Source organism: Drosophila melanogaster, chromosome 2L (genome assembly GCF_000001215.4).
Source record: "Drosophila melanogaster chromosome 2L".
Classification (NCBI taxonomy): domain Eukaryota; kingdom Metazoa; phylum Arthropoda; class Insecta; order Diptera; family Drosophilidae; genus Drosophila; species Drosophila melanogaster.
In genome coordinates this window covers 20,413,312-20,424,673 of record NT_033779.5, presented here as the reverse complement: position 1 = coordinate 20,424,673, position 11,362 = coordinate 20,413,312, and the positions used below count along the sequence as shown (strand labels likewise).

The 11,362-nt window shown below is 41.3% G+C and overlaps 4 protein-coding genes and 17 non-coding genes across 24 annotated transcripts in view, besides 2 other annotated features; 3 read left to right on the top strand and 18 right to left on the bottom strand.

Moving 5' to 3' along the window:
* Positions 1-13: 13 nt before the first annotated feature.
* Positions 14-1,568, top strand: CG15130 (uncharacterized protein). 2 transcript variants are annotated; one of them, NM_001259175.2, is made up of 4 exons: positions 14-186; positions 247-399; positions 1,194-1,323; positions 1,401-1,568. In NM_001259175.2, the coding sequence occupies exons 1-3, from the start codon at positions 75-77 to the stop codon at positions 1,232-1,234; spliced, it is 306 nt and encodes a 101-aa protein (NP_001246104.1). In that variant the 5' UTR covers positions 14-74; the 3' UTR covers positions 1,235-1,323; positions 1,401-1,568. The 2 variants fall into 2 exon arrangements, with proteins under 2 accessions (NP_001246104.1, NP_610034.2); NM_136190.3 differs by lacking the exon at positions 1,194-1,323.
* Positions 1,569-1,646: 78 nt separating this feature from the next.
* On the bottom strand, positions 1,647-7,617 carry Arpc2 (Actin-related protein 2/3 complex, subunit 2). Of its 2 annotated transcripts, none has more exons than NM_001299173.1 (8): positions 7,007-7,617; positions 4,262-4,355; positions 4,085-4,184; positions 3,840-4,026; positions 3,557-3,777; positions 2,438-2,529; positions 2,263-2,372; positions 1,647-2,205 (listed from the first exon to the last, which is right to left on the bottom strand). In NM_001299173.1, the coding sequence occupies exons 1-8, from the start codon at positions 7,078-7,080 to the stop codon at positions 2,178-2,180; spliced, it is 906 nt and encodes a 301-aa protein (NP_001286102.1). In that variant the 5' UTR covers positions 7,081-7,617; the 3' UTR covers positions 1,647-2,177. The 2 variants fall into 2 exon arrangements, with proteins under 2 accessions (NP_001286102.1, NP_610033.1); NM_136189.4 differs by having other exon boundaries at positions 7,007-7,584.
* snoRNA:Psi18S-525j lies at positions 2,611-2,746 on the bottom strand. Its single transcript, NR_003780.1, has one exon. It is a non-coding gene; the product is annotated as a snoRNA:Psi18S-525j (small nucleolar RNA).
* On the bottom strand, positions 2,765-2,893 carry snoRNA:Psi18S-640g. Its single transcript, NR_003779.1, has one exon. It is a non-coding gene; the product is annotated as a snoRNA:Psi18S-640g (small nucleolar RNA).
* On the bottom strand, positions 2,922-3,057 carry snoRNA:Psi18S-525i. Its single transcript, NR_003778.1, has one exon. It is a non-coding gene; the product is annotated as a snoRNA:Psi18S-525i (small nucleolar RNA).
* Positions 3,074-3,199, bottom strand: snoRNA:Psi18S-640f. The gene has a single exon (NR_003777.1). It is a non-coding gene; the product is annotated as a snoRNA:Psi18S-640f (small nucleolar RNA).
* Positions 3,236-3,370, bottom strand: snoRNA:Psi18S-525h. The gene has a single exon (NR_003776.1). It is a non-coding gene; the product is annotated as a snoRNA:Psi18S-525h (small nucleolar RNA).
* Positions 3,400-3,523, bottom strand: snoRNA:Psi18S-640e. The gene has a single exon (NR_003775.1). It is a non-coding gene; the product is annotated as a snoRNA:Psi18S-640e (small nucleolar RNA).
* On the bottom strand, positions 4,609-4,742 carry snoRNA:Psi18S-525g. The gene has a single exon (NR_003774.1). It is a non-coding gene; the product is annotated as a snoRNA:Psi18S-525g (small nucleolar RNA).
* snoRNA:Psi18S-525f lies at positions 4,766-4,900 on the bottom strand. Its single transcript, NR_003773.1, has one exon. It is a non-coding gene; the product is annotated as a snoRNA:Psi18S-525f (small nucleolar RNA).
* Positions 4,918-5,048, bottom strand: snoRNA:Psi18S-640d. Its single transcript, NR_003772.1, has one exon. It is a non-coding gene; the product is annotated as a snoRNA:Psi18S-640d (small nucleolar RNA).
* snoRNA:Psi18S-525e lies at positions 5,089-5,218 on the bottom strand. Its single transcript, NR_003771.1, has one exon. It is a non-coding gene; the product is annotated as a snoRNA:Psi18S-525e (small nucleolar RNA).
* On the bottom strand, positions 5,244-5,371 carry snoRNA:Psi18S-640c. Its single transcript, NR_003770.1, has one exon. It is a non-coding gene; the product is annotated as a snoRNA:Psi18S-640c (small nucleolar RNA).
* On the bottom strand, positions 5,393-5,529 carry snoRNA:Psi18S-525d. The gene has a single exon (NR_003769.1). It is a non-coding gene; the product is annotated as a snoRNA:Psi18S-525d (small nucleolar RNA).
* Positions 5,541-5,677, bottom strand: snoRNA:Psi18S-640b. The gene has a single exon (NR_003768.1). It is a non-coding gene; the product is annotated as a snoRNA:Psi18S-640b (small nucleolar RNA).
* snoRNA:Psi18S-525c lies at positions 5,707-5,840 on the bottom strand. The gene has a single exon (NR_003767.1). It is a non-coding gene; the product is annotated as a snoRNA:Psi18S-525c (small nucleolar RNA).
* Positions 5,870-6,004, bottom strand: snoRNA:Psi18S-525b. Its single transcript, NR_003766.1, has one exon. It is a non-coding gene; the product is annotated as a snoRNA:Psi18S-525b (small nucleolar RNA).
* On the bottom strand, positions 6,020-6,151 carry snoRNA:Psi18S-640a. Its single transcript, NR_003765.1, has one exon. It is a non-coding gene; the product is annotated as a snoRNA:Psi18S-640a (small nucleolar RNA).
* Positions 6,193-6,326, bottom strand: snoRNA:Psi18S-525a. Its single transcript, NR_003764.1, has one exon. It is a non-coding gene; the product is annotated as a snoRNA:Psi18S-525a (small nucleolar RNA).
* A 138-nt stretch (positions 7,618-7,755) lies between the features above and the next one.
* Positions 7,756-9,501, top strand: CG10949 (uncharacterized protein). 2 transcript variants are annotated; one of them, NM_001299172.1, is made up of 2 exons: positions 7,756-8,510; positions 8,568-9,501. In NM_001299172.1, exons 1-2 carry the CDS (start codon positions 7,970-7,972, stop codon positions 9,404-9,406), a joined length of 1,380 nt encoding a protein of 459 aa, NP_001286101.1. In that variant the 5' UTR covers positions 7,756-7,969; the 3' UTR covers positions 9,407-9,501. The 2 variants fall into 2 exon arrangements, with proteins under 2 accessions (NP_001286101.1, NP_610032.1); NM_136188.3 differs by having other exon boundaries at positions 7,906-8,510.
* Positions 9,502-9,873: 372 nt separating this feature from the next.
* Positions 9,874-11,362, top strand: part of CG10947 (uncharacterized protein) — a 29,508-nt gene continuing 28,019 nt past the window's right edge. Inside the window, exon 1 of the mRNA NM_136187.3 lies at positions 9,874-10,340. The gene's annotated coding sequence lies outside the window, so the exon portion shown is untranslated. The remainder of the gene's footprint in view (positions 10,341-11,362) is intronic.
* Positions 10,484-10,523: a mobile genetic element.
* Positions 10,698-11,072: a mobile genetic element.

Genomic DNA, 11,362 nt, shown 5'->3' with positions numbered 1-11,362 from the left:
CCAGGCAGCCGGACGTGTTTTGGGAGCAGCTCCGCGGTTCCAGCACCTGACAGAGCTCACAAACCAAGCGGAAAATGGATGACGATTCGGATATCTTCGATGAAATGTGGCTGGAAAGTGTGGTCATAGCGGGCTTCCGAGTGTGGCACATTATCGCCGCCGTTCTGGGTGTCCTCCTCCTAATAAGTGAGTACATCATAGCTGTAGCTTCGGTCTGGACACAGTTTAATCGAATCATTGCCGCAGTGATTATGGTATGCTGCTGCATTCGCTTCCGTATACCGCGCACCAAGCAGGAAATCGAGGCGGACTACCAGCGCAAGCAGATCACAAAGAAGTTCCGCGAGAAGCTGCAGCAGATCAAGAACTCCGAAATGGACGACATGGACCTGCAGAAGGGTGAGAAAGTGGCTCCGCCATCTCATTACCCCCGCTCATACATACACATCGCGTAGAAAACCTGTGTACCAACTGCCCCACTTTCGCTGTCACCCTAATGCGAGCCAAGCCCTTTTCCTGTCTGGAGCTCCTCCTACCCATCCTCACTATCCCGCCCATCCACCACCCACCTCCCACACGAGTTCACGCATTTGTATATATACAAAATGATAAACGACTCCTCCAGCTGACTCCTCTTGTCGCACGCTAGTTACCTCACACTGAGAAAAATTCTTTCTGAAGTTTTTGAATGTGAAGGGATTTCTTATAGAGAGATGCTAGTCAGCTGAATAATTAGGTGTCTAAATAACTTGTTAATTGTAGTATTTTATGGCATTACAACCATTTAAGATAAGTTCCGAACCACAATTGGACGAAAAGCACTTCTGTTTTCCAATCTTGATAGCAAATTTATAAAAAGGGGCTTAAAATAACATAAACGGAAAAGTAGTAGCTTGCGATACAAAACTTTGATCTTCAGTTATCCCACCAGTAATCAATTTAATTTCGACTGAAATGGTTTTTTAATATTGTTACGTTATTTTAAAATATTTCAAATTCAAAATATTCACTCTCAGTTATCTTCTTCTAATAGAATAATAATCAAAATTGCATTTCAAGTCAGTATCTTCTTGAGTTTTGGACTTGTTCCAAATTTATGAGAACTCTTCGCATGCTTGGAACGAATTTTTCCCAGTGTTAAGCGATTTACTCACTTATTCTATCCATCTCGCCCTGCCGCTTCTCTATCACAGCACTTGCTTATATCAAATTGGAACAGTACGATGATCCCTAGGGGCTCTGTAAATTCACCCGCACCCTGTACAAACTATCGGAAGTACTTAAGCAGTAAACTCTCTATCGCAATGAACACTGCCACTGTAAGTAAGTAGCACATCTCAATAGTAACAGTCAAAGCGCTCCTCAGTCCCAACTTAGTTTACCCAACACATTTCTTTCAGTGTGTGCCCGCATCCAGAGCGACTATCTCAACTTCCAGGTCAGCATGGAGAGCATGAACGCGAAGCAGAATGTTAAGTTTAAGATCTAAGTGCCTGTTATAGTATTGTGCAGCGGAGATGGTATACCTAAGCGAAATATTAGTAACATTTAAGACATTATGTGCAATTAAAAGCTAATAAGCTAGAAAATAAAGTGTATTCGAGCGTCTGCAGCTAGCTAGAGATTAAAAGAGTGTCCCTTTTTTTATTTTACATTGCAGTTTGATTTTCTCGTTTTTATTAATTCCGATTGCTGTATCAAAGGTTTGTTAATATTTGCAGTACGTTTTTAAATGCGCTTTCTACACATACAGGCTAATTGCGGGGATGAATCCTCCATTGCGACTATATAACAAGTTGGTGGCATCCCTTAGTCGTGTTGCTCGCTTTGACATGGTAGTTTTAGTTCTCATGTTGCACTTAAGTCTACGTTTATTTGTTTAAAATGCGGCTCAGCTGTGGCGCTGACTCGGCCTATGACTGTAACAAATTGGCGGAGACACGGATTTGACGATGACTCGACACAAACACACACAATTCATTTACTAACGCGTAACTATTAATTCTTTGATCATTATTTTGCTGAGCTTACATTTAGCCTTACGGTTCTGTTTGGAATACTTGGGTTTGTCTTGCAATCTGGTTTAGTTTATGTTGGATTCACCATTCGGATATCGAATTTTAATACACAATTTATTTTTTGTATTTATATAAAAACAACTAAATATACTGAACACATCAATCGATGCGCTTGAAAGTTCTCCCCCTGCAAAAAGAACACGAGTTAGTAATCAGAATTCGTTATGGAAAGTCCAATGCTCACGTTATAGTTTTCTTCTCCGTGTTTTTGGGCTCTGGCCTTGCACGATTTAGCACCTTGAGGAAATCCGAGGTTTTTGCTCGCATGCGCGAATGAATGTAAGCCTTTGAACACTGCTCAAAAATGCATATTTCAAATATATAAAAGATATTTTTGCATAGCTGCATACAACACTTACCTTAATGTGGTAGTGCAAGTAATCTCGGAACATGTGAATTAAGTTAATGGTATTGTCCCTTGTTTCTTTGTTGGTATGCCGAGGGAAGAGTACTGCAAAAAACAAGTATGAGTCGTTACTATTTTGTTTCTTTTGGATATTTCAAAGTGTAACATCGGTTCAATTCTAAGAAGTACTGTACACAAACACAAGTCATCTGCGATAATATGATTGATTATTCAGGATGCCGTTCGTCTACTTATTTAATATTGGAGCATTAGAGACACAAATTGAAGGAAGGTATACAAAATATGCCACTTTAACTCCATTGGGATTACATTAGCTGTGCACTGTGCACCAAAGAAATCATCCAAGGAAATATAAGACTGCTTCGGATGATTCGATCGAATATATTGATTTTGGAGCATTGTAGACACGAAAACGATAATATTGTTAACATGTAAACTTTGTCTCCATTTAAAAAAGGCAGTCTAAGATATTCTTTTACTGTACACAAACACAAGTCATCTGCTATAATATGATTGATTATTCAGGATGCCGATTGTCTATTTATTTAATATTGGAGCTTTAGAGACACAGATTTAGGGTAAGTATTAAAAATATGCCACTTTAACTCCATATGGAATATACTGACATTTTTGTAACGAAAGAAATCATCCAAGGAAATATAAGACTGCTTTGGATAATTGGATCGGATATTGATTTCGGAGCATTGTAGACATAAAAACGATAATACTGTTAAAATGTAAACTTTGTCTCCACTGAACAATTCAGCTTGGGGATTCTGGGTTGGTGTGTTACTGTACACAAACACAAGTCATCTGCTATAATATGATTGATTATTCAGGATGCCGTTCGCATATCTTGTTGATATTGGAGCATTTGAGACACAATTCAAATTGTAATTTAAAACATGCCACTTTGACTCCACAGGTGACTTTAATGCATTATTGTGCGCGGAAGTATTTATCATTGGATATATTTATAAACTAGAATGTTCAAGATGATTTTAACGATACTATTTATATGGAGCCTTGTAGACATGGAAAAGACAAATGCACTTTAACGTGTAAACTTTGGCTCCACAGCACATGGTTTACCATTCAACCTTTAACATACCGAATGTGACATAGCCAATGTTGTCGCCCACCCTAGCGTCCGTGTTGGCCAATTCCAATGGTGGTTCTCGGTGCGAAAAGAGCACTTGTGGTGCGGTGTGCGAGGCACGCCGACCTTCCCTCAATTCCTGCATAAATACTTTGCCGATAATGACATCGTCTTCGTCCCGGAAAATGGTACTAAAGACGACGGTGACACGATCAGGCTTGGCTTCCACATATCTGCAAATCGATTGTAGATTGTCAGCGCTTGGACGAGTCAAAAACATATTTTTCTGACTTACAAAGTCTCATCGTTGCGGTAGTTAATGACGGCACGCTTTTGGCCCTCTTCGCCCTGCTCCTGATAGTCAAAATACTTTTCAAAAACCGATGCGAAACAGTTGCGCTTCAGCAGTCCGATTCTCTTTGCGATTTGCTCGCAGTCCTCGGGAATCTCCTCCAGGTTGATAAGTACGGAAACATTGTAGCCTGCAATTAGACGAGAGTAATTAACTTCTTTAAATGCCGAACTTAAACACGAACGTACCTTCTTCCGTGTCTGTAAGCAGACTGCCATATTCACGCTTCAGCAACTCGTCGGCTCCATGTTCTTGCAGCTGTTTGTAGAACTTCAGCGATATGCTGATCTGTTTCGCAGCCCAAGAAAAGTGAGAAATCGTTAATGTTGGATTTATCCTAAATGAATAGTACGCGGTACACTTACCCGAACTTTTGTTTTATCGCCATTCACATTGGAAATGTGATAAAGGACGCCGTCGAAGTCTGCTATTCGTATGTCTATCGATTCAGGCTTCAGTCTGGAAAGAGAATTAAAAAGTAAATTCTCATTTATTTTCTTGCTTATTAGTCATGCTCCCCACACTCCACCGTATCTTATCACATAAACTCGTTTATACCCGATTATTTTTCCAAAAGAAACCAGCAGCAATAAAATTATATTTTGCGTTTTCGAATAAATTAAAACATCCGTATGTATTTGTATCTGGATCGCTAAGCCGATATCTAAATTTAGTTTAATTCAATTACAAGAACTAAACAAATATTTCTGAATAATGTACACGAACTCAAGTCATCTATTGTGATATGTAGGATCAAACAGGATGCCGTTCGTTTGTATAATTAGTATCGGAGCATTAGAGACACAAATTGGATAAAAGTTCCAAGGCATGCCACTTTGGCTCCTAAATCGTACTTTGCGATCTTAAAGCGATTGTGCGCGAACTCAAGTCATCTGATGTAATATTATTAATTACTCAGGATGCCGTTCGCCAACCAAGTTGATTTGGGAGTGTTTGAGACACAGGCAGGTTTATATATCCCGAGAATGCCACTTTACCTCCACGACATACATATCTATAAATATGTGCACGAATTAAATGCATCCACAGCAAAAATATTGAATGCCAAGGATGATTTAAACGAACATTTGCTCTTGGAGCATTGTAGACACGAAAAAGATCTTATCCTTAGCATGTAAACTTTGTCTCCGAAGACGGGAGTCTTATAAAGGAATGTAAAGCTATCAGGAGCTATTGTAGGCGAACACAAGTCATCTGTTATAATATGCATAATTATTCAGGATGCCGTTCGCCTTTGCATTTGATATTGGAGCATTTGAGACACAAATAAAAATGGATTAAGTGTGCCACTTTGACTCCAATCCATTTTCATATGAACAACGAATGTATTGTGAACGAATGTATTTATCTATGGAAATATAATTATATCCAAGATGATTTAGACGTTCAATTAATATTGGAGCATTGTAGACACGGAAAAGAAAAATACTTTAGCATGTAAACTTTTTCTCCATATGACTATTGAAGCATTTTGAAGTTGTGCACGAACACAAGTCGTCTGTCTTAATATAAGTAATTAAACAGGATGCCGTTCGCTTATAAAATTGATATTGGAGCGATAGAGACACAGATCAAAGGAAAGCTATAAAATATGCCACTTTAACTCCACCCAAATATTTAATTAGTTGTTGTGCAGTTGGCAACCATCTTAGGCAATAAAATAAATCGAATAAGACGATTTAAACGAACAATTTATTTTGGAGCATTGTAGACACGAAAAAGAAGCCACATCATCTTCAACATGTAAACTTTGTCTCCCGAGGCATTATTGGTCTAATAAATCGAATACTATTGTAGTCGAACACAAGTCATCTGCTATAATATGATTGATTATTCAGGATGCCGTTCGTCCTTTCGTTTGATATTGGAGCATTTGAGACACAAGTTACAGGAAGATCGTAAGACGTGCCACTTTGACTCCAGAATATTACAAAAGTTGAACATTTTATGGCAAATGTACACGAACACAAGTCATCTGTTATAATATGATTGATTATTCAGGATGCCGTTCGTCTTTCTAGTTAATGTTGGAGCTTTTGAGACACAGATCAAATATTGTTTTTGAAGAATGCCACTTTGGCTCCAAAGCCTAAAATTTGCAATAATGTACACGAAAGTATTTATCTTAAGAAACAAAAAGAATTACTCAAGATGATTTAAGCGTTACAATTTATATCGGAGCGTTGTAGACACGGAAAATGGAGAATCTTTAGCATGTAAACTTTGTCTCCCAAGAATACAGATAATAGGGGAGTAATATTGAAACTATTAGTTTTTATGTACACGAACACAAGTCATCTGCTATAATATGATTGATTATTCAGGATGCCGTTCGTCCTTTTGGTTTATTTTGGAACATTTGAGACACAACAGGAGATTTTTTCCAAGTATGCCACTTTTGTTCCACAATTTATAACTTTTATTGCCTTAATTTCAGGCATTACACTGCAATCTTATCGGGAATAAACTAATGGCATCATAACTATTAGCATTTAAATACATTTATTTATGTGAGATCTTAATCATTCGCTACCAAACACAAATACCTCTTTCTGCTGATAGTGCTGTTAGTACAATAAGTTATTTTACTAATTTTAATAATTTTGTTAGTCTGTAAGCTTCGTCTAAGCTTCTTCTAAACCGTTTAGCTTAAACATATTTCTTTCGTAACACGACTCCTTTGATAATGTTTCTTCAATAATAATATCCTTTTTCGGGATTAGGAACAAATAAATACTAATATTTTCGATCATCACAAGCGTATGCGTTTGAATGCACGTCAATGGATGAGTCAGTTTTGCAGATTTTCAGCACCGATGATGCGAATAGCGAGTTGTAATGAATTAACTAATACGCTGTCGACGTAAGGGGGCTGCACTGTACTTGGGTACGTGTGTGGGAGGGAGAGAGCTGCAGCGATGAGTGTTCCAAGGCTGGAACTACACCCAAATTTATTCCCGAGGAAAGAGAGAGCTAACGAAATTGATAACAAAGCCGACTGGTGATAACAGAACGGTGGGGAATGCAGCATAGAAATCAAAATGGTGGAATGGAAATTGGGGAAACGGGACTGGAAGGCATTGACTTACCCAGCCTGGGCATTACGGTATTTGACCAGCAGCGTCTCCTCGATAATCCGATTATTGATTTCCAGCAGGATCATGGCGGTTGAAGTTAACTGTTATTTTTAGTGTGCCAATTTCGATGACAAATTATATGACGTTGACTGCCGCTAATGGTGCTGCTGCTCGCTGCTTCTTCTTCTGCCGCTCCCTGCGCTCTTTCTGCGCTCCGTTGAGTGCGAGTAAGACGGTGCGCTGCTCCAACTCACCAATACTGGTGCATGACGGGCGTATTAATGAATCAACAACAAAAAATGGGCGCTGATGTCGGCTTTTTTGGTCCGTCACACACACATGGACGCACTCTCGCCACACACACGGGCGAATTCCAATGCTCACACACACAGTTGCAAGAAAATCCACCTTATCCTCTTTTCGCGCCTCCAATTTCCAATCGCCAGTACTTGCAGCGCGCACGATGCAGTGCAAAATCGGTCTCAGACCGTAATACTTATAAAATTATAACAAAACGTGGATGGAAAACGGGGAGCACGCTGCCGTATTTTCCTTGCTCACAGCGTTGCCAGGTAGCACAATAGAGATGGGGCAAACTCACCGATGGAAAGATTGAAGTATCGAGCTATCGACCATCAATGTTATCAGGTTACACAGAAATTCAAACCAGCAGATTTTAACAAACATAAAGAGAATTTTCTTTAAAATATATAAAATAGAATATATTTTAAACGAAATTCGTACACACGAACTTTAAATTATAAATATGTATTAAGACATTTTAAGACAAACACACAAATATTTTATTTAACATTGTTATAATAACGGTGCTATAAAACTAAGAGGCACATTTTTTTAACAGAATAATCTGGCAGCCCTTTTTGTGCGATGACCCATCGCCTATCGACTATCAATATTTCCCGCCAGGCTGCCGGATCGTTCAGAATAAATAAAAACAAATAATAGCGAAAATCAATGGACGACGATGAGCTGATTAAATTGATAGAGAGACACCCGATCCTGTACGACAAGGACTGCGCGAGGAGCGTGAAGAATGCGGCGCAAAAGGACGCGGCCTGGAAGGCCATCTCCCAGAAGTTAGGAGCCTCGGAACGGGCGTGCATTACGCGCTGGAAGAGCATTCGCGATCGTTTCGGCAAGGAGTTTCGCCGTTTCCAGGAGCGTCCGGATGAGCCCACCTACTGGGACATGTTTCCGCGACTGCTCTTTCTCAAGGATCACTACAAACAGGGACTGGCAAGGAACGAGAGTCTCGACGGGATGCGTTTTGAGCCCAGGGAGCGGAAAAAGCGCACAAAAGTGGACATGGAGCAGGAGAGGCGGAGAAAGGACGAGGAGGAGGAGGACTCCCAGGATGACCTGCTGAACGAGCAGCTCATTGAGCTGGTCAAGTCTCATCCCGTGCTGTATGATCGTCACAAGATCAGAGTCTCCAAGAACCTAGCAGCGAAAAACGAAGCCTGGCGAGAGATTTCTGAAAACCTAAATGTGTCGGGTGAGCTCGGGGTAACCCTCTTGATCTTCAGCCCTTAATGCCGATAATTTTCAATAGAGGAACTTTGCTACAACCGCTGGAAGAAGCTGCGTGATCGTTTCGGGCGGGAGTTCCGCAGTCATCAGATCAACCAGTCCACGCCCATCACGTGGAGGTACTTTAACGACCTTCTCTTTCTGGGCCGCCACTTCCGCAAAGGAGTGCCCCTGGTTTTGGAGAACATCAAGCGACGTGGACGACCACCCAAAGCAGGAAATCCTTCGGGAAAGACCAGCAAACAGCCGGAGGGAATGGTGATCTCCAGTGGTGAGCAAATCTGGGGCGCTGATTACCCCTACAGTACGGACAACGACGATCTGGAGGATGATCTTGAGTTGGCCTACGATGAAGAGATTGAGATACTATCGGAGGCGGAGCAAGCAACGCCGTACGATTTTATCCTCAGCGAAGCGACGGCACGGCAGGACTTGGAGCCACCACAGCAGCTCCAGGTGACCACCACCACGCCGGCCACCAGTGAGGAAATAATTCACACAATCGCCAGGGTAAATCCCGTCGTAGAGGAGTCCTCCTCTCTCCCTGGGGACTCTGTACCGTCTGCCGCCATCTCCGACAAACTGTTGACCACCGTGATTGCCAACATGGAGACCGTGCTTCAGCAATCCCGGGAGCTGCAGGCCCAGATTCACCACGAACAGGAGCAGGAGCGAGAACAGCGAAGTACACAGCCTGCCAACAGCCTGCTTGCCAAGGCTCAGATGCTGCTGGACGGACTGAGTCCGTCTGAGCGGGCAAGTGCCGAGCGTAAGATCGTGCAGTTCCTGTGCCAGTGCCAAATCAAAGCCCTCGATGGCGAGGAGATCGAGGATGTGGCACCTTGTCAGGTCATTAACTGAAATTAGAATGTTGTAGATTAGCTGCAAAAGTATTACGAAGAAGGGTTATTACATAAGTGTAAGCATGAAAATATCTGTAAATAAATAAACTTACTAAATATTGTGGCTCAAAAGGCAATATTGAAAAAGAAAGGTTTGAATATTTGTAGATTTCAAATTGAGTTGTTTAAATTACCAGTGCTGAAAAGCATTGAAATGCGTAACCACAACCATCGCCATCAAACGCTACCCGCCACCAGAGGGCGCTGAATTATTCAAATATTTCGGTTACGCGAAAATTAGAAACAAACATTTCATACCGACCAAAAACAAAAAACAGAAATAAATAAAAGCGCCCACGCCGACACCATTTATTGCAATTAATAACGAACAAATTCGCGCGTACGCAGCAGATGGATAAACAAATCGCTTGGCGTGCACTTGGCTCTTGGGAAGCGCGAGTGCCAACAGATTCTCGATTCGCTTAGTTGCCGCCTCCGGTTCGCACGGTGCAGTTGGTCGGGACCCAGAGATACCGATCCAAATCCCATTCTCATGCGAGCAGGAATCCCTAGTTGTGCGTCAAAGAGCGCCGCCTGAACTCTGAAATTATTATTAAGATAATAAACGCGAGCGCCTGCTAAGTGCCTGCGAATGGTTCTTCTCGGGCATAAACTTGTTTCTTGTGTAAATAAACGAAGTGCGCGGCAAGCGTTTGAAGTTCTGGCCGGGATCCGGATTCCCCGCGTCGAGTGGTGCGGCCCAAGCGGATGGATGAAGAGAGTGCGCCCGTCGCTGTGACACCTGCCGTCCATCCTCCTCGTTAGACCGAACCCCATGTCATCGCTCCATGCCTTGGCGGCCATTAGCTCGATCATCGGCATTGGAGGCGGCACCCAGGTGGTCCTTTTGGCTGCTTTTAGACGCACTAGATGCATTCTTTGTTGACACACAGGTAAGTGCATCCAGACAAGTAGTGTCAGTTGGGATCAGCTATTCCATCTACTCGTAGAGTTACCAGGCTAAACTAGACTCATTAGAAAGAATGATACATGAAGAAGAAAGCGTCTCATAACCTAAAGTCCGTTTGTCCGTTTATCTGTCCGAATAAAAGTCGAGATCTCTGGAAGTATAAAAGTATGAATCATACGAATTGCAATTTTGCTTCGGAATATGGCAAAAGAATGTCTTCTTCCATTTTCGAATATCTTTATCTTCCTCTCGTATGTAAGTTGGGTGAGAGGTATCTGATAGTCGAGTATTTGACTATTTTTAAATTCCTTTTCATTTGCTTCATTTATTCAAGTGAAGCAAGACAGAATACAATAGTCGATTTCCCCGACTATCAGATACCCATTACGTAGTGAGTGGAAGTGAGAACGCAAAATTTAATAATATTTCTGGCATATCGATATAGTGGGCGTGGCAAAAAGATTTTTTTATATAAAATCGATAGAAATTTAAAAGACTAATAATAACAATATAAAAAATATAATGCAGTTTTTCAAATACAGTTCTGGTCGCAATACATATAAAAGCTAGAACGTTAAGCTTTATAGTTCCTGAGATATCGACGTTCAAACGGACACAGGTCAGATCGACTCAGCTATTGATCCTGATCAAGAATACTTTATATGGTCTGAAACGCTTCCCTCTGCCTTTTAAATACTTTTTAACGAATCTGGTATACCCTTGCACTCTACGAGTATAAATAAATAATAAATCTTAATATGGAAATAAACGCATTAAATACAAGTTCAGCGTACTATATTGACAACTGGGTGAACTGGCGTGGGTAAATATCTTCGCTTCTTCAGTGAACTGCAAGCTGGACGTAATGCATGTGCAGCCATAGTGCACGTGCGTGATATTTTTAAAGCCCAAATGCAAATGTCGCTGCAACATTTAAAGTTCAAATCAGCCGCAGACCTTTGACCCGACCTCGAATCACCTCGGGCATCGTGGGTGGCACCATGT

Excerpts from the sequence above, each read along its gene's own strand:
- CG10949 (NM_001299172.1), top strand. The coding sequence starts at position 7,970 with ATGGACGACGATGAGCTGATTAAATTGATAGAGAGACACCCGATCCTG. Across the intron at positions 8,511-8,567 it reads TGAAAACCTAAATGTGTCGG|AGGAACTTTGCTACAACCGC; the intron begins GTGAGCTCGGGG and ends AATTTTCAATAG.
- CG15130 (NM_136190.3), top strand. The coding sequence starts at position 75 with ATGGATGACGATTCGGATATCTTCGATGAAATGTGGCTGGAAAGTGTG. Across the intron at positions 187-246 it reads GGGTGTCCTCCTCCTAATAA|TGATTATGGTATGCTGCTGC; the intron begins GTGAGTACATCA and ends TCATTGCCGCAG. Across the intron at positions 400-1,400 it reads CGACATGGACCTGCAGAAGG|TGTGTGCCCGCATCCAGAGC; the intron begins GTGAGAAAGTGG and ends CATTTCTTTCAG.
- Arpc2 (NM_001299173.1), bottom strand. The coding sequence starts at position 7,080 with ATGATCCTGCTGGAAATCAATAATCGGATTATCGAGGAGACGCTGCTG. Across the intron at positions 4,185-4,261 it reads GCGATAAAACAAAAGTTCGG|ATCAGCATATCGCTGAAGTT; the intron begins GTAAGTGTACCG and ends GCTGCGAAACAG. Across the intron at positions 4,027-4,084 it reads GCTTACAGACACGGAAGAAG|GCTACAATGTTTCCGTACTT; the intron begins GTACGTTCGTGT and ends GTCTAATTGCAG.